Source organism: Chiloscyllium plagiosum, chromosome 6 (genome assembly GCF_004010195.1).
Source record: "Chiloscyllium plagiosum isolate BGI_BamShark_2017 chromosome 6, ASM401019v2, whole genome shotgun sequence".
Taxonomy (NCBI): Eukaryota; Metazoa; Chordata; class Chondrichthyes; order Orectolobiformes; family Hemiscylliidae; genus Chiloscyllium; species Chiloscyllium plagiosum.
Window position 1 is genome coordinate 97029475 of NC_057715.1, and position 25352 is coordinate 97054826.

Consider the following 25352-nt stretch of genomic DNA (forward strand, 5'->3'; position numbering starts at 1 on the left):
AAGGACATAATAGACAATGCATCGTAGAACAGAAATTTAGATTCTAAATAGGGACCAAGCTTGGAAATAGAATAAAGCTGGTTTTCAAAAAAATGAATAAAATACACTACCAATAAGAATGATGTGGAATGATTTGGTGCTCAATATGAAAATCAGTAGCATTCAGGTATTTGTGGAATTGACAGGAAAGAAGATTAAAAAATAAGGTACCAACAAAAATGGTACAAAATCAAAAACGTGCTTTAATGTGACTATACGAAGTCATTAACTACTTGCAAAAAAAACTTAGTAAAACAATCTGCACTATGGTCTGATGCTAAAAGCTTGTTCTAATATTAGACAATGCATCTTGGCTCTCACTTGTGTCAAAGATGGAAAAAAAAAGTGCTCATGAACATGCAATGGTCTGACTAGCACACTGAACAGACCATAATGTTTTCAATGAACTTAAATTATATGGTCATTTCTCATCACTCATCATCTTCCCCTCAATTTTACATCCACAATTCTCAGTTTAGACCGTAAGAAATATAAAACAAATAAAGAACCAGCAGTTAAAATACTTTGAATAGGCAGGTGTTTTATTTTGTTCAGGCTTTGGGTTTTTATTTTACATTATCAAACAGAGCTGAGGTACTAGTGATATTTTGGACAAAAATTTTTCCATTTTTTCTGTAACTTCAAGGGTTATCATAGTAACAATACATACGCAAAAGTAGTAATGAATATACAGTTGCATGGGTACAACAGTCAAGCCAAATAAGCCATATTCTGTTCAAAAACCGTACTACTGAAACTGCACACTACTGCACCACAGAAGCTTTGATAGCTCAATTTGTGAAAGAATTTTCAAATCATACTTGAGAAAAATGCTGCTCTCGAAACAGTGTTTACAAGCTTGTTAGTTTTGTCAGTGTATAAAGAAGTTCTAATAAAAATCAGCATGCTCTTGTTTGGTCAAAGAACTTCCTCAGTTGAACTTGAATAATAATTATTTATTTAGCTATTTAGATATTTTGGTGAAAAAGAATTCATTTTAGTGTTATTTTCTTGTACTCCCAAGAAAAATGTTTTTACATAAAAAATACAAATGGGAAAACATAGAAAAAAATAACCCAAGCCACACCATCTTACAGTATTTTCAGTAGCAAAATTATGAAAAAATTAGTAACCTAACAATGGATAAGCAAATCATTACAGCTCTGGCATGCAAGGCTGGGAAGCAGCCATTTCCAGGCAAAATCCCAAACTTTGATAGATGTCTCATGAAAACTAGGACATCGCTATGCCCATGAATGCCACACCAAAAGTAAGGCAGAATTATGATTCTTAGCAATGATGAGACCAACCATACCTGCAGCCCTACTTTAACAACGTATGGGTGTAGGCACTTAAAGGATGCAAAAATCCCAACTGGAGGGCATGACAGTTCCATTTGTTTATACTTTCTCCGATAGGAATAAGTGGTGTACAGCATTAACTGGAAACAGTTTCTCCACCCCACAACCAGTTAGTCTAAACATACTTCAGATACTTAGATCAGAAAGAATGTTACATGTAAAATAAAGCTAGTGTGTTCATGAAGTAAAACCTAACATGACAAAAAAAAAATTGGTCACACAAATCTAAAAGATTTAAAAACTGGAGTACAGAATAAATTAAAAAGTGGGGAGATAATCCAAGTTAAATAAAAATGCTAAATTATATTCTGGGTGTGTTAGTCAAACCACACAGAATTACAAACTTCTAACCAATATGGAAGCCCTAGAACAAAAAAGGCATAAACGATGCATAATTTTACAAGTCTTGCATGTGAAAGTTTTCCTTCCTTCAAATGCACAATTGAAGTGATCTCTGTATGCTAGATGACATTTTAATTTTACGTGTGCGCAAGTGAGCAAAGAGAACTTTCCACCATCCACAACACAAAGGGTTGATTTTGATCTTTTTCTGCCCATTCAATGCAAATTCATTTAGCTGGAAACAGTGCATAATTATTTGAAAACGCACATCTGAGTGGCCATCACCATGTTAGTGTACACAACCAAACAATGTGACAGAATTTTATAAAAGATGCTGGACTCAACGTGCTAAAAAAGGAACTCAACATTGCATTATAGATGAATCATGCACACAATGATTTGGGTGTTATATCACAAACTGGAACTGTTAAAACTAACAGATTTTTGTAAAGTTTAAGAGATGTTTGGTGTAAATTAAGTTTTTTTAGTTCTCTTTGCACCCTTGAGAAATTTAGTTTTGTCAACAGATCACAATGAGAAACCTATCATTTAAAACAATTAAAAAGGTCTAATTCACTGGTGTCTCATTGTTCAGATAATGTAGTCACTGTCATAAAGCCACTTAGCATTCAGATGTTATCTGCATAAACTGTCCTTTACACTAAACAGTTACAGAATTCCATCATTAAAAGTGCAATATTATACAACGCAAAGAACAAAATGTGTCTTCTGATTAAAAGTAAACTGATGCAAGTTGAGTTTTGGCAATTACATATTTTTGTATTTATTTCCAATGAAGACACTGACATTTTCTCCACGTTTGTGCTAGTGAAGCTAATAGATCAATTACAAGACAGCCAGCAATGATGAATTGCAATACTTTACCAACAGGGTAAGATTACTAGCCAATATTCACACTGTGGTGGATGGTAATGACAAATAAGCAGTGGCTTATAGAGCCAATATTAGCAAGAGCACCCTCCCTCACTGACTGGTTGCTCTTGAGTCTTTTCCAGTTTTATATCGATCACTGAAATTGAACTGTGTTAAGGAAACTTACTATGCACTGCCTCTTTCTAAGTTTAAAAAATTAACATAATTGCTAGTTTGAAAGATTTTAACACAAGAAACCTCAAATTAAATCCAGTTTTGAACACTTCCCCAAAACATAATTGCAAAATGTATCAATTTTACAAGAACAAATTAAGTACATGGTACCAAATGAAAGCAATTCAAATCTCAGAACTAAACTCCTCCATTAGTGCTAAAAACAATTTAAGAAATGAACAAGTAGCACATTTGACACAAGCCTGATGAACATCCACTTCATTTCAATTTTCCTCTGATTTCTCTTCCCTCAACTAGTCTCCCTTTTCTAGTTTTCTGACACTTTCAAGCTATCGTTGAAGACTGACTATTCCCTTGCGTTTACCTAAATAATTGTTGTCCGTGGGATCTGAGTATTGTTGGCTAGGCCACCATTTACAGCCCATCTCGAATTATCTGGGCGAAGCTGGTGGCGAGCCGACTACTTGTACCCTGCAGCCCCACTGTGACGGTATACCCAGTGTTAGGAACAGAACTCCAGGAAATTGACCAGCAACCATGAATGAATAAGATAATTCCAAGACAGCATTGTGCAGGTTGGAGAGGAAGTTGCAGATGGTGCTGTTCCCATTAATTTGGACCCCTTGTTTGTAGGGGTCTTGGACTGGGAATGTATTATCAAATTAACCTCATGAATTATTGTAGTGCATCTTGTAGATGGTACATACCATTGCCAATGTGCATTAGTGAAGGGAGAGAATGATGGAGGTAATGAACTGGATGCCTTATGGCAGCTATTACATTTTCAAGCATTGTGGGAGTTGCATTTATTCAGCCAAGTAGTTGGGCCTAGAACAATACCCTGAGGAATTCCTGCAGTGATGAGCTGGGGCTGAGATGACTGACCTCCAACAGTCCTCTTTTATTCCAGGTATAACTCCAACAGCAAAGAAATCCCATTTGCTTGCACGGAAACACCAGCATTATATGCAGAACGTAAAATCAATTCAAACATGAAAAACAAATAAAGTCAAATGTTCTGCTAAAATTGCTTAATTTTAATCCAAGTTGAACAAGTTAGTATAATTTTGCTGTATTGAACAGATATATTTTTTAAAAAAAGCAAGAAAATTTAATACAAGCCAAGAAAAGGATACTGTCTTCTCTGCTCTTATCCTGTGTGCTTTCCATTCCAGGCAAGGCAGCAGCTACACGCCGGAAAAGCTGGGGAGATATATATAAAACTTGACTTTTGATTTTATTCATAATTTATAGAAAACTGTAGAAAAGGTGATAAAATTAGAAAATCTAAAATTAAAAAAATAGAAGGGGAAGCTTGGATATAATTAGGAATAAGAATGCAAGAACAGAAATAGGTGATTCAGGACCTTGAAATTGTACTGCATCTTTAAGCAAATTTGAAGAGTCCCAACCAAAACCTGAGATCATCTAGCCATAAAAGATCAACTCAGCAAGGATAAATTCCTGCAAATTCCCATATCATCAAATGCTATACAAAAATAAATTGTAGAAATAAATTAATAGACCAAATACAGCATACCTTTCAGGCAAAAATATTGTAGATGCTGTAAATCTGAAACACAGAAAATTCTGTGGAAACTCAGGTCTAGCAGAGTCTGTGGAAGGAGAAACGGCGTTAACGTTGCTTCTTCAGTTCTGAAGAGTCCTACCGGACTCAAAACGTTAACGCTGTTTTGCTCTCCACAGATGCTGCCAGACCTGCTGAGTTTTTTCCAGCATTCTGTTAGTTTTAACTTTCCTAAGAGCTGCTTTAAGCATCATTAAGAAAAAGACAGTTACACGTTTTATTAATAAATCTTACCTTTTGTCAACTGTTCAAAAGGCATTTATACTCAAAAGCTTTGCATTAAAATATTGTAGTCCAGACAACTTCTACACTAATTTAAAATCAACTCCCCAATTACAAAATATTCCAATATTTGAGTAAAACTAATCAGGAAAATTCTCCAGCTGGACAGTCTGTGAAAACCAAGTTTCATTGTAAAACTAAAAAATATTTCATATGAAGTAAAGTTCCTTGTGCACTAAAATTGCTACAGGTAATTACTGACATATTGACATATATATTAACATATAGAAAATATGCATGGTAAACGCATACTTTGGGACTGGAGCAACGTTTGCAAGCTGGATTCCCCAGAAGTCAATATTTGGATCACTTTTTGCTTTTCTTGATTTAGATTTTTGACCTAGACTTGTATTGCCCAAGACACAACTTTAAAATTTGCAAATGGCAAAAAATGTGGAAAATTGAGAACCATAAGTAGAAGAGTGATAAACTTCAAGGGGACAGAGACTGGCAGAATGTCAGATGGAATTAGACGCAGGCAAGTATGAAGTGATAAATTTCAGTAGGAGACAACATAAGAGATACAATTTTAAAGGGCATGTCAGAGGGTGTAAAGGAGCAGAGGGACCAGAAATTCTGCATGCTCAACTTGTTGAATTTGGTACTGCAGGTTGAAACAATAACGAAAAGGATACATGGGATTCTGTGCTTTATGTAGCCATAGAACATCAAACATTTCACCACAGTTACACTGTAGGATAGAGTATACAGAAATGTACAAATGGAGCACGTAAGAAATGTACTGAACTAATGATGATGTTCATCCAAATGCAGAATGACAAACTAGAAAGTGAGTTGTTTTTTCCAGGACAATTTTGTATAGCAGTACATTCAAGAGTCAACCAGGGAGCTGGCTTTCGTAGACCTGGTAACGTGCAATGAAATAGAATTAATTAATCCTCAAAATAAAGAAGCCTCTAGTGATGATATAATAGAATTTCAGATTCTGTTTGAAAGGGAGAAGTTTGAGTAAATGACTAGTAGTTTATAGTATTTTAAATCTAAATAAAAGGTAACGTGAAGGCACGAAAGCACAGCTCTATAAGGTGAACTGAGCAACTTTCATGAGGGAATTGGATCAGCAACTAAAGAGAAAATACACAAGACTCATGCAACAAAAGTGGGGGAATGGGACTAGATAAGTTGCCCTTACACAGCAATACATAACAGTGGGTCTAAGGTTCTTCTGATATGCTACGAGGAATCATTAACATATTTAAGTATCTGAAAGCATGGTGTTACAGGAGTGAAACAATTTGCCCATTTTTAAAACATAAAATCACAGCAACAGTGTGACACCAAAATATAGAAAGCCAAAAGAAAAAGGGATTACTATGTAGACAATTACTTTCAGCGGTGAATTGGGAAGGATTGGTTGAGGAATCTGAAATGTACACTTCATAAAGGTCACTGAGGCAAGCACAGCACCCGATTTGATGAGCCTGATCCATGTAATTCATCTAATTTGACAGAACAGCATTATTTGTCCAGTTTTGTAAAGTATTTGTAAAAACCACCTGACCAATCATATCTTAACTTGATCTGACTGCAAATTTGAAATCTTGCCCAGTTACAAATGTTCAGTTCCAAGGAATATTCTGTAATTATATTCCTTCAAAAGATGAGAGACTGGAAGTGACAGGACCCTAATAATCATTTCCTCCAGAAGTTGAACACAACGTCTGAATATTAACAATTTCAGGCTTTGAGAAACAACTGAAAAGTCAACACTTATTCAGGACTCAAAAGTTGACCCTTTAACTCCCCAGTCCTGAGATTATAAACAATCAAATTTAACTTTGAAAAAGAAATATCAGAAAAAGAAACAGCAAGTGTTCCTGATCAAGGAAAAACAAATTTTAAAACACAATATAAACTTTAAAGAAAAAACTACTGTTCAGACTTGTCAACTTCAACAACTTCATACAGAAATACTCTAACTGCAAATTATGGAAAAATTCAAGTTAAATAAAACATCTACACATTTTTGCAGACTACTTTATAGTGCATTTGACGCAAATATTGAACTCAACCTGAAAGATCCTCCATCAAATGTTTCACCATCAATGGATTTTAGCATTTAGCACACATACATGCAAAACTGAACGTTGCAACTCTAATAGGCTCAATGTTGATGATAACGTGATCATAACACTGAAGTATCTGCCCATACACACATGGAACTTTTAATAAAACTATGGTTACCCCACGCAGCTTTTCATGGAAGTCAAACATCTTCATACTCATAGTAAAATAACATTTTTGTCCTCTGCTGGCTTTTGACTAATGACAGCATAAGTTGCATTAAATGCAATGATGAATATGGTGCGTTTCCATGTAGGACACCAACACTGCATACATAAAAAAGGTCATCTTTCTAAATACACGAAAGTACAGCATTTAGGTAAAAGTACGTGTATCATGTCAACATTGAAATATGGTTTCTGAGCTCTGACCAAGTGTCAAATACAGATTACTGACTTAAGAATGGTTCAAATAAGATCAAGCACATTTGCAAATACAAACAGTTTAGCTCACAAACTCAAAGGAAAAAGGAGCGAACGTAGAAAATTAATGAGGTGACAATTTCAGAGAACAAGGAAACGGCAGAGGAGTTAAAACAGATATTTTGCAGTCTATATGGCTGACAAACCTAAAGAATATGGAGGAAGAATTAAGTACCAAAGTAGTATTAGACAAACTAATGTGTCTAAAGGCAGACAAGTCCCCTGGCCCTGATGGCTTGCATCCTGGGATCCTAAGAGGTAGCTACAGAGCTGGTAGATGCATTGGTCATAATTTTCCATAAATCATGGTATTTTTGGAGAAGTGTCATATGATTTGAAAACTGCTATGTGACCACCCAATCAAAAAGGGAGACAGACAAAAATTGGGTAACTACAGGCCAAAAGAGCTGAACATCCTTTTTTTGGGAGTGCATTGAAATCAATTAAGTAAATTGGGAAATGATAATCTAATCAAGTGGAGTCAGCATTGCTTCATACAAAAAGGGGGGAAAAAAAGTGTCTGAGCTTCTCCAGAAAGTGACAACCACATACATAGAGGAGAACCAATAGATATGTTGCTTTTGAACTTTCAGAAGGTGTTAGTAAAGGTAATTCACAGTATGTTAAACCATAAAATAAGAACCCATGTTGTCAGAGTTTATAATTTCACATGAATAGAGAATTGGCTCATGGGCAGAAAGGAGAGAGTGTGGGGCTAAGGAGTTCTTTGAGGTTGGTGACCAGTCGGGTTCCACAGGAATCAGTACTGGGAACTCAATGGCTTATATTATGTATTAATGACTTAGAGGAAGGAAGCAAATACACTGTAGCCAAATTTTCAGATGACACCAAAATAGGTGGAATGGCAGATTATAAGGGGGATACAAACAGTTTACAGAAAGACATTAATGAGTTAGTAAATGGGCAAAACGTTGACAATATGTATAATGTGGGAGAATGCAAAGTTGTTCATTTTGGAAGGGACAACAAAAAGAACAGAATATTCTTTAAATGGGGAAAAAAACTGCAAAATGCTGCAACACAAAAAAGGTACTTGGGGAGTACTTGTGCATGAAAGACAAAGCTAGCACATAGAAAGCAAAAAGACAAATGGAATGTTGGCCCTTATTTCAGTGAGGCTAGAGTATAACAGTAGGAAAGTCTTACTGCACCTGAGTGTTGTTTTTTGTCCCCTGAAAGATATTATTTCATTGGAGACAGTTCAAAGGAGGTGCGCTAGGATGATCTCCAATATGGAAGGAGAAACCTATGTGCAAAGGCTAAATGGGTTGAGACTCTACTCACTAGAGTTTAGGAGAATGAGAGCTGATCTCATTGAAACATACAGGATTCTTAAGGGGATTGATAGAGTAAATGCTGACAGGATGGTCCTCCCCATGGGAGAGTCTAGGACCAGAGGGCATAGTCTCAGAATAAAAGAGCACTAATTGAAAACTGAGATGAGAGACATTTCATCTCTCAGAAGGTTGCATGTATTTGGAGTTCCTTGTTGCAGAGAGTTGTGGGGACAGAATCCTTGTGTATATTTAAGGCTAGATGCACACAGATTCTTGATCAATAGGGGGAATCAAAGGTTATGGAGAAAGGGGAGGATTGTGGATGCAAGAAATGTCAGAACAACCATAAGTCAAGATTAGAGTGGTGCTGGAGAAGCACAGCACGCCAGGCAGCATCTGAGCAGCAAGAAAATCAATGTTATGTGCAAAAGCCCTTCATCAGGATAATCATTCCTAATGAAGGGCATTTGCCCAAAACGTCCATTTTCCTGCTCCTCAAATGCTGCCTGAACTGCTGTGCTCCTCCAGCACCACTCTAATCTTGACTCTGATCTCCAGCATCTGCAGTACCCACTTCTGGCTAGAACAACCAGGACCCTATTGAATGGTAGAGCATGCATGATTCTTATCTTATTAATTGAAAATCCAATAAGCTTCACAAGATTTCAATTTGGTATTAAATCTGAAGTCACTGTTAAATAGCCTCAAACCCAACACACTTCCTAAAAAGTGGACACCATTGGAATGAACTGAATTTGTCATAGGCACACACAACAGAATTGTGTTCAAGCATACGATGCATTTAAGAGACATGCTATAAATTGAAGGCACTGAAACACACCACATAAAATTAAGCCCTCTAAATGCCTGTGCTTTGATGCTTGAGTAAATACATTGCAAAGCTTCAATCAATTTCTGGCTAACCACACAAACAGCTGGCACTCTATAGCAAGACTACTTATTAGCTTGAATCTTACTGCCAAATGATCTGCAGTAACAGTCTGTATTCCTTTCATACTTGCATTCTTGGAAACTATAGATGGATGTTTATTAATAATAGATCACCAAAATTGCTACAAAATCTTTGACCTGAGAGTAAGAACCTGATGGAAGTTGCAAAAAGGCTTCCCATTCCAGATCAACAACTGCTGAAACTACACACCAGTTGACCTGGTTCAGTAACCTGCACTTTTGAAAGGTTGATTTACTTCTGGATTTGTCTACTTGAAGAGGATTCAAATGTACTTTCTGCTGAAATACTATTTTTTATGATTGGACCTTGCCATTGCTCAGAACAAATGCAATGTGCCACAGTGGAAATGTAATTCATAATGATGCCAAGTTTAAATACTGTCAAATTTACCTAGCCCTGTCTTTCTACTTCAAGTATCAGCACTTAACTTTTACATTTATTCCAACTGCCTGGATAGGTTAGGTTGACTTTTCACAGTACAGCATTATAATTCAGAACAATGAAAATAGAGCTACACAAATTATTCACTTTCATACTTTTGCTTTTAATCTTGTCTTTCATATTTGGGCTTTGTAAACTCGGAGTGAAGTGAGAAACAGCTGTATTTTTTTTTATAAAGGGATCTACAAGGGTGGCTGCATCTTTTGAAAGCAAATAATTTGATACACAGTCATCTCTTTGTGTAGCTGTGGGTTTCAGCAATGTGCAGACAAACTGGAAGCTGAGGAGTTGCTTACATTTGAAGCTGACCGATTTGTGAACCAAGGACTATTTATCAATGACAAAAGTCCCCAGCTCATCCAAAAACAGAGATTGGTTGTCAAGTAGCTGAACAGCTTAGACAGTGAAAAAGAGATAGAAAAGCTGTCAGACTAAAAGATAAATCAGTCAGTCAGTCAGTCAGCAGTAGCCAAAACCTCACTCTTTTCTTCAGTAAGCCACTTTAAACCTGAAGAAAACCAGTCCACCAGTCCTTTAGCAGATGGCGCAGGTTGTGATTTCCAAAAGGATAGATCATAAGTGAATCAGGCATTTTGTGCTTCTTGCAAACCAGTGGAAGCATTCGGAAAAAGACTGAAGAAACTTTCAGAGCAGCAAGAATCAACCCAATAGATCTTGTGAGCAAAGAATTCAAAACGGTTCTTCCAGTTTTCCCTCCAAACTTTTGTGGGGATGGGTTTCCTTTCCACCACTGTTTATACTCATTTGTCTAAAAAGGAGTTTATACAAGGTTTTGCTTTAATTTTCATTGCTGCTGGTTGAAAATTCTGCAACATCCTCCCAACAGCATTGAGGGTCTACCTACAGATCAGGGCTTGCAGCAGTTAAGGTAGAAACTCACCACCACCTTCTCAAGAGTAACTAGGGATGGACAATAAGTGTATGTTACATGAGTGAATTAAAAACAATTGTAGAGTTTACTTAATTTAGCTTAATTGTTTATAACTAGAATCTAATTACATGCAATAATTAGTGATCTTTAAGTATGGAAATCTGATTTCATGTTTTCTATCAACCTGGGTCCGAAAATCAATTAGTTTGCTTCTTTAAAAAAAAACATAACTACTCCAGCAATAGCAGGGTTTCATTTCAAACACTCTTCCAACTGAGGCGTCCAACTTCTTAAAATTAATTTGAAGATTCCTTTTTTAAAAGCAGTTTGTACTTTACATATAATATGGTTATATTAATCAATTTAAGTGTATTCAATTTAGGGTCTTAGGGAAAAAAAAATTATGAAAACATGAGAGCTGCTGGCATGGGTTACTTAAGGAAATATACAAGAAACAAATTGATTTCAAATTTTACACAACTGGAAGATGTAAACAACTACAGTTCCTCACATGATGTGACTATATTCTCAGGCAGATTGTCCTAAGGGAATGAAAAGCGCACACAGGAATTAATTCTGTGACAACCAAATAAGTAATTGAGTTTGTCAAAAGATAGAAACAACGTTCTCAGACATTCCTCTGAAGTACAACTGCTAATTGATCCACAAAATATACATTTGTGTATTTAAATTTTCATTCCTTCACACTAAATCAACAAATCTTTGTTATGATTACAAACAAAACTTCACCACACCCCCCCCCCCCCATCTTTCTCTCAATCCTGGTATCATGCCACATGACCCTTTGAAGTTTGTGCCTTCAGCTTCGTGACAGAAAAAAAGTTTATTTCCTTTGCAGCTACACCCCAAAGGAGCCAGGTGAAGACAAGCCAGGGCTGCAGCAGAGTTTGGTGTGGTGGTAGCATTCCTTGAGATCCAGAGTGTTTTCACAATTTTACTGCTTTAAAAGTCTGCACTTAACAGGCTCTATATCTGCTAGGTACTGCCTTAAATAAAAGTATGGGCAATAAAAGAAGGGCTTATGCCCAAAACGTCAATTCTCCTGCTCCTTGGATGCTGCCTGACCTGCTGCGCTTTTCCAGCAACACATTTTTCAGGTCTTAGCAGAACTCAGTACGTGCTGCACCCAAAGCCCATACAGTCAAACCACAATTTCTGGATTCAAGCACAAGTAGGCACCTCAAAATTTGTAGTGTGAACATTCTTAGCATTCACCACTACTAGGATCATTAAATCTGGGCCATGATCTTCAAAGACTTGCATGCAGTACAAGGTAAACAAGCTTGTGGCGCAGATTGAAATTGGAGGCTATAATGTGGTGGGCATCACAGAGACATGGCTGCAAGGGGATCAGGATTATGAGTTAAACATTGAAGGATATACATCCTATCAAAAAGTTAGGCAGGTGGGCTTGGTGGGGGGGCAGGGGGAAGGTTGCCTTATTAAGAAATGAAATTAAATCAAAAGAAAGAAATGAAGTATGGTCAGATGGTGTAGAATCTGTGGGGGGTAGAATTGAGGAGTTGCAAAGGTTAAAAAAAGTGATGTACAGGCCTCCAAACAGTAGTCAGGAGCTGGGGAGCAAGATACACCAGGAGATAGAAAAGATGTGTAGGAAAGGCAAAGTTACAACGATCGTGGTGGATTTCAATATGCAGGTGGACTAGGAAAATCAGGTTGGTAGCGGATTACAAGGAAAGAAATTTGTGGAATGTCTATGTGTTGGCTTTTTGGAGCAGTTAATGGAGGAGCCCACAAGGGAACAGGCAATATTGGATTTAGTGTTGTGCAATATGGCAGACTTAATAAGGGAGCTAAAGGTGAAGGAACCCTTAGGCAGCAGTGATCATGACATGATTGAATTTACTCTGCAATTTAAGAGGGAGAAAACAGCAGAGGTAAATGGTGTTACAGCTGAATAAAGATGAGGCATGAGGGAGGAGGGAGGAGCTGGGTAAAATTGACTGGGAGAGGAGCCTAGCAGGAAAGACAGTGGAACAGCAACGGCAGGAGATTCTGGGAGTAATTCAAGAGAGACAGAAATTCATCCAGAGGAAAAGGCAGCATGGTACAATGAGGATGAGGCAACCATGGCTGACTAGCAAAGACATGAAGAGCATAAAAGCATAAGGGAAAGTTTATGATGTAGGAAATCAGGAGGATTGGGAACATTACAAAGACCAACAGAAGGCAAAAAAAAAAAGGATGGAGAAGATTAAATACGAGGGTAAGCTAGCCAGTAATATAAAAGACTATAACAATTTCTTTAGATATACAAAAGGCAAAAGTAGGCATTACACCGCTGGAAAATGACGCAAAGGAGAAGGTAGTGGGGAATAAGGAAGTGACTGAGAAACTAAATAATTACTTTGCATCACACTTCACAGAAGACACAAGTAATATCCCAAAAATTCAAAAGAGTGAGGGGGCAGAGCTGAGTATGGTGGCCATCACGAAGGAGAAGGTGCTAGAATAACTGAATGGCCTGAACATGAATAAATGACCTGGACCCGATGGACTACACCCCAGAGTTCTAAGCGAGATAGCTTAAGAGACAGTGGAGGCATTATTGATGATCTTTCAGGAATTACTACAATCAGAAAGGGTCCCAGAGGACTGAAAATCACTAACTGACACCCCTGTTTAAAAAGGGAGTAAGGCAAAAGACGGAATATTACAGATCGATTAGCCTAACCTCAGTCGTGGATGACATCCTGGAATCCATTGTGAAGGATAAGATTTCTGAATACTTGGAAGTGTATCGTAAAATAGGACAAAGTCAGCCTGATTTCATCAAGGGGAGAAGTGGATACCTCAGATGCTGAAGATTAGAGTAGTGCTTGAAAAGCAAAGCAGGTCAGGCAGCATCCAAGGAGCAGGAAAATTGAAAGACTTTTGCCTGAAACGTCATCAGGAAAGATGAAGAATGGCTTTTGCCAGAAACGTCGATTTTCCTGCTCCTCAGATGCTATCCTACCTGCTGAGCGTCTCCAGCACCACTCTAATCTTCATCAAGGGAAGGTCATGCCTGACAAATCTGCTAGAATTCTTGGAGGAAGTGAATGGTGAGTAATAGGGTCTTGAGTGCAGTGGACTTTGGAGTCCAGGTGTACGGTTCTCTGAAAGTGGAGTTGCAAGTAAACAGGGCAGTGAAGGAGGCTTTTGGCACACTGGCCTTCATCAGTCTGAGCATTATGTATAGAAGTTGGGAAGTTATGTTGCAATTGTACAGAATGTTGGTGAGGCCACACTTGGGAGTATTGTGTTCAGTTTTGGTCGACTTGCTTAAGCAAGGATGTTATTAAACTAGAAAGAGTGCAGAAAAAATTTACAAGAACGCTGCCAGGACTCAAGGGTCTGAATTATAGGGAGAGGTTGGACAAGCTAGAGCATAGGAGACTGAGGGGGGAATCTTATAGAAGTGTATAAGATCATGAGAGGTATGGATAGGGTAAACGCACTCAGTATTTACCCAGGGTTGGGGAATCGAAGACTAGAGGGCATCAGTTTAAAAGGTAGAGGAGAAAGAATAAAAGGGAACCTGAGGGGCAATTATTTTACACAGAGGGTGACATACATAGAACATAGAAGAATACAGCGCAGTACAGGCCCTTGGGCCCTCGATGTTGCGCCGATCCAAGCCCACCTAAACTACACTAACCCACTATCCTCCATATACCTATCCAATGCCCTCTTAAATGCCCATAAAGAGGGAGAGTCCACCACTGTTACTGGCAGGGCATTCCATGAACTAACGACTCGCTGAGTGAAGAAAATATGGAATGAGCTGCCAGCAGAAATAGTTAAGGTGGGTACATCAACACCACCTAAAAAGTATAGGAAAGGTTTAGAAGGAAATAGGCCAAATGCAGGGAAATTGGGTTAACGTAGATGGACATTTTGGTCAGCATGGACCAGCTTGGGCTGAAGGGCCTGCCTCCATGCTGTTGAACTCCATGCCTCTCAGTAAACGAGGTGGTTAGACCAAGGACAGCCAATGGATGTTATCTACCTGGACTTCAAGAAGGTCTTTGACAAGGTGTTGCACAGGAGGCAACTGAGTAAGATAAGGGCCCATGGAGTTAGAGGCAAGGAGCTCGCATGGATCGAGACTTAGCTGTCAGGCAGAAAGCAGAGAGTGGGGATAAAAGGGTCCTTCTCAGGATGGCAGCTGGTGACAAGTGGTGTTCCAAAAGGCTCAGTGTTGGGACCACAACTTTTCACTTATACATTAATGATCCAGATGAAGGATTGAGGGCATTCTAGTTAAGCTTGCAGATGATACAAAGATAGATCAAGGGACAAGTAGCATTAAGACGGCAGGGAAACTGCAGAAAGATTTGGACAGGTTAGGAGAGTGGGCAAAGAAATGGCAGATGGAGTACAATGTGGCAAAGCAGGAGGTCAAGCTTTGATAGGAAGTACAGAGGCATATCTTCTAAATTCGGAAGTCTGAAGTACAGAGAGACTTGGAAGCTCTAGTCCAGGATTCTCTCAAGGTAAACTTGCAGGTTGAGTCAGTAGTTGGGAAAGCAAATGCAATGATGGCATTTATTTTGAGGACTAAAGTATTAAAGCAGGGATGTACTTCTGAAGCTCTAAGGCTCTGGTCAGACCACATCTGGAGTAGTGTGTGCAATTTTGGGCTACATATCTAAGGAAGGATGTACTGGTCCAGAGGAGGTTCACGAGAATGGTCCCGGGAATAAAAAGCTTAACATACGAGGAACATTTTGAGGACCCTGGGTTTATACTCAATTGAGTTTAGAAGGATGAGGGGGGGGTCTAATTGAAACATACAGAATACTGAATGGCTTGGACAGAAAAGATGTTGGGAAGATGTTTCCATTGGTAGGAGAGTCTAGGAACGGAGGGCACAGCTTTAGAGTAAAGGGAAGACCTTTTAGAACAGAGTTAAGGAGAGACTTCTTCAGCCAGAGAGTGGTGAATCTATGGAATTCATTGCCACAGAAGGCTGTGGAGGCCAGGTCATTGAGTATATTTAAGATAGATAGGTTCAAGTATCACAAGGAGAAAGTGGGAGAACGGGATTGAGAAACTGATCAGCCATGATTGAATGGCGGAACAGACTTGATGGCTGAATAGCCTAATTTCTGCTATGTCTTATGGTCTAACCAGCCAGGTACTCTCTTGCACTGCTTACAGTAACTCACGCTGAAGGATCCTCTTTAGTTGTGAAATTCAAGCAAGAATGATCAAACTCTGAAAATATTCCTCCCATGTAACCTACAGTAGTAATCAAACCAATCCTAATTTAGCTGACTTTCGACAGTACAAAACCCCAATATACAACAGAAATTGAGAACACCATATTACCTTTCAACAAAATTCAAAGCAAGACTATCGCATTGTATAATCTCAATTTGCTAAAAATATTTTGCAATCCAGAGAATTAGTAGCTTTCACTTGATTTAGTAGCACACAGGTAAAGAGACAGCAAGTTATAGTGCACGAGAATAGTGTTTCAAAAATTCTAAAGTAGGAATAGTTTCCCTGACGAGCAATAAATAACTGATAAAAGAAAATTAAATGGAACTACATATACAGTATTATGCAAACAACAGCACAAATTAAAATATAGGGAAGGTTTCATAAAGCAAGACAGGATTAAAAAGCAGAATTTCCATCAATTGCATACTTGTTTATTTAATCCAGCACCTTAAAGACAGCAGGCATCATATGCAATACATTAGAAGCACAAGTCCTGAAATTAGCAGCCCCCACCCACCCACCCCAATGTATTAAAAGCAAAGAAACAATTAATTATTGGAAAAGTTGCAAAATGAACCAGTCAAACATTTAATCAAATATCCAGAAGTGAAATTCTGAATATTACAGAAACAGCCAGCCAATCTAAAGCACTCCAGCTTTGTTTGGAGCCAAAATGCTTCAGGATAATTTAAGTTTCATACAAATTGACTAAACAGCAATCTTAGTAAATGTGGGTTCCTGGTATTCCAGCACATTTTCAAGTAGTAACTAGATATCTATCGGATTAGCTGGATTACTAATTTTGGATTTAAATTCTAATTAAACGGGCACAAGGCTTTTATTTCTTCACATTGGATCCCTGCAATCACTTGGTAGAAGACAGAATGACAAAACATCATGAACTGATGGACATTATAACCTATTGTTGCACTGCTTCCAATAAATTAAATATCCAAGTTTTTAGCTGTCTGTTCACCTTTATTATTTGCTTGACAAAAGGCAAGACAAAACAGAAACAAATTGTAAAACAAAGCATATCAACAGTTCAACACTGTAGGCTTTGTCTGGGTAGCAAGATACATTATATAAGATAAATTTTTAAAAATCTATATAGTGCAGCAAAAGGAAAAATTCCACTTGGAAATTCATTGTTGCTTGTGCACAAAATATTCACTAGGAGATAGTATTTAAAGACATTGCTGAGGGACAAAGCAAACAGTGCTGTACCTGTTCTAGCTTGTTGTAGAGAAGTGGGCGGGGATCTTAAAAATAAGTAGTATGACCAAATGATTCCACAGAAGGCTAGTCTTTATCTCATTTGATATTAGAGGTAAAAAGGTGTTTTTCACCTTCGGACCCAAGGTGCAATATTTTGCAGACAGGAAAAAATGTCCAATTGTCAACTGTACTTCAGATTCAGAAAAGGTGAATAAAAAAAAAAATCCATGTTCCTGCTGCTATTAAGAAAGTTGCAGAAGTTCACAACTTTTCTTTTCGAGGGGAAGTGGGGCAAATATGTCCTGAAATGTACTGTTATTACAAAAAGAACTATGCATACTGGATCTTAAAAACAAAAACAGAAACGGTGGACAAAACTCAACAAATCTGGCAGCACTTGAGAGAAGAAAGCTCTGACGAAATGTCACTGGACTCAAAATATTAACTCTGCTTTCTTTCCACAGAGAAAGAAATTGTGTCCCCAAAGACATTTCATCAGAGCTTTCTTCCCACAGGTGCTGTCAGACCGACTGAGTTTTTTTTAGATTAGTGTGAAAACAGGCCCTTCGGCCCAACAAGTCCGCACCAACCCGCCGAAGCGCAACCCACCCAGACCCATTCCCCTACATTTACCCCTTCACCTGACACTACGGGCAATTTAGCATGGCCAATTCACCTGACCTGCACATTTTTGGACTGTGGGAGGAAACCGGAGCACCCGGAGGAAACCCATGCAGAAACAGGGAGAATGTGCAAACTCCACACAGTCGCCTAAGGCGGGAATTGAACCTGGGTCTCTGACACTGAGGCAGCAGTGCTAACCACTGCCAGCAGTGTATTCTTATTGCTCACTTACCTGTTTTACATTGTAGCCAGCTTTAGCGCTAGTTTCAATAAACATTACATTCAGTTCTTTGGCTTTTCTTTCTCCTTCCTCGATTGCAACTTGCCTGCAACAGATGAAAGAACTTACAATAAATTTTCCAAATGTAGATGTGAGTTGGAAAGATGAATCATACATTGTAGGCGAACTTTAGGGCACAGATTATGTAAAGCCAATGGTCAAGTGATAACCCCAAACTAAAGGCTAATATTTTCTGATTATAGGCCATTCTAGCTTCATATAGTAGCTTCAAATTAAATGGACAAGCACATAGAAAGCTGCACGAAAAATCTAAAATCACAAATTTATAAAATGTATTACTCCTCCCAGTACAGAGTAGAATAGCAAGTTTCTGGTCAAAACAAGAAATCCCCACAAAGTGATTTGTTCAAAAACACAATAAGGAACCAAAGGGCAAGTCTAAAATTTCTAAAATTGCCCAAATATAGGTGACAGATGTTCGAAGAGTTATGTTCTCAGATTTAGACCTTGATGCTTTTATTCTGGTGCTATTGGACAAAAGGATAAATAGGTCATTCTGCAAAGTTATTTTCATACAAGGTTAAAAAAAATACAGCCTTTGTATATTTTAGTGTCCAACCTAGTAATGAACAGAACTCTCTTCCAAGTCAAAGCCCTGGAATTCCTTGCCTAATGACATTGCAAGTGCTCATAAGGACTGCAGCAGTTCCAGACAGGCTCACTACTATGTTCTCAACAGCAATTAAGGATAGGCAATAAATGCTGCCCTAGAGACTTAACTCCTACATTCCAAATACAAATACTTTATAGAATAACTATAAAAAGCAACATTGTTATAAAATTTTACAGATAAGTCAAACATCCATGAATCTATTCATGTACCCTTCCTGTACTGAATGCTACTGATTTTCTCCACCAATGAGTCAAAAGTAATCAGAAAGCTTTGTGGATTGAATGCTCACCAGGTTAAATACATCATTCTTAGAATTCCATTCCTCATTGGAGTTAGGGAATACGATTTGGTACTCATCCCTATCGCAAAGTCAATATTTTCAAGGACAAAAAAGACTTGGTTTCGTTATGAACCGACCAGCCAGTACAAAATTTTTCTTCATTGATTGCATGAATAAATAATGTTCACAATCCAAATATGCTTAAAAAATTCCAGTGTTCAAGTATCTGGAATGCTGGGTATTTTGTATATAGAGGTACAGTATATAGGGGTAATGATCCTATACAAGATAATGATTGTGCATGAAGCACTGGAATATCCTATGAGTGACTTTAGACAGAGTAAAAATGTATTCAATAGGAAGTTGCACTGTTTGAGAAAGACAATCGTTTGCAAAATGTAGACCATAGAGAAATATAACTGAAGTATTTAAAATTACAAAAGGACAGCCCAATCAGGTACAAACAAACAGTTTTAAGTAGTTGACAGGCACTTTATACCAACAGTGTAGGAGAGACCTCTCTTGTCACAAAGAGCTGCGGAAACACTTTCTGGTTTATTGCCTACAGTTAAAACTGCAGCTGGGAGGTTTCCAAGAGCTGCTTCATGTCACAGGTGCTTTGATGGGAAAGATAGACAACAACTGAATTTGCATGTATATTCCCATATACCTCCGGAACACATGAAGAAATGACTGAGAGGAAGTCCTCGGCTAATAAACAATACTCAACATTAGATCAGAAAGGTGAAAGAAATGGGGTGAAAGCGATCTGGAAACATGATGCAGAAACTAATTGGCAAACTGACTGTTCTGTCATGTTAATATCATTTGCAAAGGAACAAATTGAATTCACTACCTTTGGTCTGTAAACAAATTAGGGACATCAACCACTTACAAAAGATAAATGATTTGGATGTGAGCATAAGAGGTATAGTTAGTAAGTTTGCAGATGACACCAAAATTGGAGGTGTAGTGGACAGCGAAGGAGGTGACCTCAGATTACAACAGGATCTGGACCAGATGGGCCATTGGACTGAGAAGTGGCAGATGGAGTTGAATTCAGATAAATGTGAGGTGCTGCATTTTGGGAAAGCCAATCTTAGCAGGACTTACACACGTAACGGTAAGGTTCTAGGGAGTGCTGCTGAACAAAGAGACCTTGGAGTGCAGGTTCATAGCTCCTTGAAAGTGAAGTCGCAGGTAGATAGGATAGTGAAGGTGGCGTTTAGTATGGTTTCCTTTATTGGTCAGAGTATTGAGTACAGGGGTTGGGAGGTCATATTGCAGCTGTACAGGACATTGGTTAGGCCAATGTTGGAATATTGCTTGCAATTCTGGTCTCCTTCCTATCAGAAAGATATTGTGAAACTTGAAAGGGTTCAGGAAAGATTTACAACGATGTTGCCAGGGTTGGAGGATTTGAGCTACAGGGAGAGGTTGAATAGGCTGGGGCTGTTTTCCCTGGAGTGCGGAAGCTGAGGGGTGACCTTAGAGGTTTATAAAATCATGAGGGGCATGGATAGGATAAATAGATAAAGTCTTTTCCCTGGGGTGGAGGATTCCAGAGCTAGAGGGCAGAGGTCTAGGGTGAGAGGGGAAAGATATAAAAAGAAACCTAGGCAGCAACTTTTTCCAGTCAGAGGGTGATACGTATATGGAATGAGCTGCCAGAGAGAGTGTTGGAGGCTAGTAGAATTGCAACATTTAAAAGGCATCTGGATGGGTACATGAATAGGAAGGGTTTGGAGGGATATGGGCCAGGTACTGGCAAGTGGGACGAGACTGGGTTGGGATATCTGGTCAGCATGGATGAGTTGGACCGAAGGGTCTGTTTCTGTGCTGTACACCTCTATGACTCTATATGCAGACAACAGGTCACCAGGCAAGGATGATGTAAACAACCAATGTAAAAACTAAAATGTTGCACTGGCTGCAGGCCTGAAATAAAAACAAAGGTGTCGGAGAAACTCAACAGGTCTGACAGCATCTATGGAAAGAGGAGTTAAATGTTTCGAGTAATTAACTTTGTTAACTAATTAACTATGTCAAAACATGAACTGAGTTTCTCTCTCCAGACCGGATGTGTTTCTCCAGCACTTTGTTTCTATTTGTTGTGGGCAAAGGCTACCTGGGTTTAAAGACAATGGTAATTCTCAAAGTCATCTTCATACAAGTCCATACAGGAAACTGACAGAAGGTGGAGGATCGTATGTGAAAGATAACATTACTTTCTTGCAGTTGAGGTTTCACAAGAAAAACTTACCTTTTATCAGCAAGATCAGTCTTATTCCCAACTAACATTATGATAACATCACTTCCTCTCTCTGTTCGGACATCATCGATCCATTTTGTGGTTTGTTGGAAGGAGTTTACATCTTTTGTTTTAAAAAGAAAGAGTGTTAGATGCAAATCTGACCCAGCAATACAAGCAAAGTTCGGTGTTTTAAAAATGTGTCCAATGTGACAAACAGACAACAAAGCAAGAAACTTAAAGAAATTAAAATAGATAATTAATTCCTCCTGTTCTCTACATCGCAATGATGAGTTACAAGATGATGATCAGGGAAGATACTTGGGAAAATCCAACCTACTTCCCTCAGCATGTTTCACAGGGAAAAAAAAACTCACCAAATGCCAATAAGCAATGTGATTTGAGGACTTATTTAAGTGAACATTCTTACATGCAATCTCTTCATACTAAACCATTACATCAAACTGCTGCTAACACAGGTAAGAAGAATGTGCATAAAATTCAATATTAACATAAAATGTAAGGCCCCATCCTCTTCAAAAAATGAGCAGCTTTAACTAAGTGCTTCACTTCTGAAAGGCACAGTTAATTTAAAAGTAAACCACAAGTGAATGAAACAAATATTTCCTTGCACAAAATATCAATAGCCCCAACCTGCGCACTCTAAACAGAATTGTGGATACTTTCAATTACGCATATTTCTGAAGTATCACTATGCAATTGGCTTGCTGGACACAGGATGTAATTGGTGTGAAAGAAAGATCCATTTTAGATCATATAGTGGGGAAGTGATTCCTCTCAAACAATTATACTAAATTGATACCCTCAGAACAGAATTTAACCCTCTTCACAAATGCCTAGATTGCTTTCAGCCTTATTTGAATTTTAATGTAAATAATTAGAAATCTGCTTCTCGTTTCTTTCAACGCTAGAGATTGAGATTCCCTTTTCCTACAAGGCCAAAACTTAAGGAATTATTGTATCACTATCTTACTCCTTTTACCTTTGGTTTAATGTCAAGTTCCACATACAAAACAAGATGCTGCATGTTACACTTTAAAGAAAAATAGCTGGAGTATTATCCCTTTAAAAAGCAACTTCTCCAGAACTATCAAATAAGCAGCTCCTTTGGAGATCAAGAGGTGATGTAAGAGATGTTCAAAAATCCCAAGATGTGTTAAGAGCCATGGAGACTAACCAGTGAAGCATCTATTCAGTGGGCATAAATTTAAAAACACTAAGATAACAATGGGAAGGTTACAAAAGGAATCTATCTTTTAATAGGACTTCTAATATGCTGAAAGTGTATGAGAGATAATCTAGGGGCATAGTCCATTCGATTTTCAAAGGGGAGAATAAACATTTGAAAGTATAAAACATAAAATGAAGCATGGAAAATGACTGACTTGCACAAACAGCCAACCAAATTGCTTCAGTGTGATTTATAAATTTCTAATAATTTAGGACTTCCAATTTAGGAGTCAGATTTTCTCACCTTTGCCTCATAAGGTGTCATATAAAGTTTTATTTATCATTGAGCACCCTTAACTTCAATCAATATTACAGCTTGGAGGCATACATTCATCAGCTAAACAATGTAAGAATTACCAGTTTAAAAATACAGCTCCAGTTTCAAATGGGGAGTAACTCACCTCCTGTCTCCCCACATCCTGTCCACCATTACAAGGCACAAGCCAGGAGCATGATGGAATATCCCTACTCGCCTGGATTATACAGCTCCAACCACACAAGCAGCTTGACACCATCCAGAATAAAGCAGCCCATTCAACTGGCAATACATCTACAAGCATCATTCTCTCCACCACAGATGCTCAGTAACAGCAATGTGTACCAAGTACAAGATACATGACAGAAATCACTCAAGATGCTCAGACAGCACCTTCCAGACCACTTCCATCTAGAAGGGCAAAGGCAGTAGATACATGGACACCACCACCACCTGCAGGTTCAACCCCAAGCCATTCACCCTCCTGACTTGGAAATAAACCGCCGTTTCTGCACTATCACTTGCTCAAAATTCTGAAATTTTATCTCTCGTGCATATGGATGACAGTAGTTCAAGGAACCAGGCCACGACCACCTTCTCAAGGGCAATTTGGATGCATAATAAATGCTTGACAGCCAGCAACACCCACATACCACAAGTGAATTAAAAACTGCAGCTATTAAGGACAAATCCACGGAAGACTGATAAGGCATTCAAAAAGATACTGGGAAAGACTATAAACCCAGCATGTTCCCTTTAGGGTAAAATTTAGGAGCAAGAGATACCTGGATATCTATAGATATTCAGGATTGGACAAAAAGGGAAAGATGAAGGGACAGATAGAAATCAATGGAGGCCAAAGAGGAGAAAATGCAGGGGAAACTCAAAAAAGCAATTTGGAGAACAACGAGAGAGGGTATAAAAATATACTGGTAGGCAAGAATTCCAAGATATTCTACAAATATAAAGGGGGGAGAGAATAACCAGGAAACAATAATACCGTTTAGGGACCAAAGGGGGAAATCTGTGCGTGGAGCCAGGGGACATTGGAGCAAAGTGTTAAATGAGTGCTTCGTATCTGTCTTCAAGTGGGAAGAGGATGTAGGTACTGAATTTGGGAAAAAGGACTGTGGGGTTCTCAAGCAGATTGACAAAAGGAACAAGCTGGTATTTGGAGGTTTTGGTCGGCTTAAAAGTGCATAAATTCCTAGGTCCGGATGACTGGTCTCCCCACAGCAACCTGAATTCATTTTTCAAGAAGGATAAACCAGGGACGGGCAGACCACTGAGTCTCACTTCAATGCTACGGGAACTACTGGAGAAAATTCTGAAGAAGAAAATTTATCTCCATTTAGAGAGGCAAGGTTTGATCAGAGACAGTGAGCATGCTGGAAGTGAGGAAGGTGGCCTGACACTACAGAGGACAAACAGATCAGTCACATAGGCAGATGGAATTTAACCTTAATAAGTGTGAGGTGATGCACTTCGGAAGAAATAAGAAAAAGGAGTACTCAATGAATGAAAGAACAGTAGGGGAAGCTCAGAGGAATCTTGGGGTGCTTGCCCACTGATCCAAAAGGTGACAAAGCAAGTAAATAGGGTAATTAAGATAGCACATTAGTCACTTGCCTTTATTAGTCAAGACATTCATAAGAGCCAGGAGGTTATGTTACGCCACAGCTGGAGTACTGCAGTTAGTTCCAGGCACTACATCATTGTAAGCATGTGCATCGGAAGGGGTGCAGACAAGATTCACGAGGATGTTGCCTGCAATGTAGAATTTTAGCTAAGAAGAGAGATAAGCTCGAGTTGTTTATTTGGAGCAGAGAAAGTTTGGGAGGGGGGGGGGGAGAAGAGACTGAGTGTGGTTCATAAGACTTGAGGAACATGAACAGGGATTAAAAAAAAAAATCAGCTGCTTTCGAGTTGAAGGGTAAATAACAAAGGGGCATACTTTTAAGGTGAAAGGCCAGAGAATTAGAGGGGATTTGAGGAAAATTATTTTCACCTAGGAGTGGCAGAAATCTGGGACGCATTGCCTGGAGAGTGTAATAGAGGCTGGTAACCTTAACCTTTAAAAAAGCACTTAGATGAGCACTTTGAGTGATGTAATATGCAAGACCCTGAGCCTAGTACTAGAAATTGGGACTAGTGTAGATTTAAGGAGAAAGTGAGGACTGCAGATGCTGGAGATCAGAGCTGAAAATGTGTTGCTGGAAAAGCGCAGAAGGTCAGGCAGCATCCAAGGAACAGGAGAGTCAATGTTTCGGGCATGAGCCCTTCTTCAGGCCATTACTGAAGAAGGGCTTATGCCCAAAACGTCGATTCTCCTGTTCCTTGGATGCTGCCTGACCTGCTGCGCTTTTCCAGCAACACATTTTCAGCACTAGTGTAGATTTAGCATAGTTTCAACATTATAGACTCAATGGGTTGAAGAGCCTCTTCTATACTGTATGATTCGATGATAACACAACCTGTAAATTGGAACAAGAAATTCCTTTAAGCTATTTCCAG

General features: G+C 38.6%; 1 protein-coding gene across 2 annotated transcripts in view; it reads right to left on the reverse strand.

The window, feature by feature from the left end:
• Positions 1-560: 560 nt before the first annotated feature.
• Positions 561-25352, reverse strand: part of rab6a (RAB6A, member RAS oncogene family) — a 71326-nt gene continuing 46534 nt past the window's right edge. For both annotated transcript variants that reach the window (XM_043692193.1, XM_043692192.1), the window contains exons 5-8: positions 21344-21455; positions 18119-18212; positions 3947-4013; positions 561-2772 (exon numbers count right to left, since the gene is read on the reverse strand). In XM_043692193.1, the coding sequence (XP_043548128.1) occupies positions 2708-2772; positions 3947-4013; positions 18119-18212; positions 21344-21455 (338 nt within the window). In that variant the 3' untranslated portion in view covers positions 561-2707. The remainder of the gene's footprint in view (positions 2773-3946; positions 4014-18118; positions 18213-21343; positions 21456-25352) is intronic.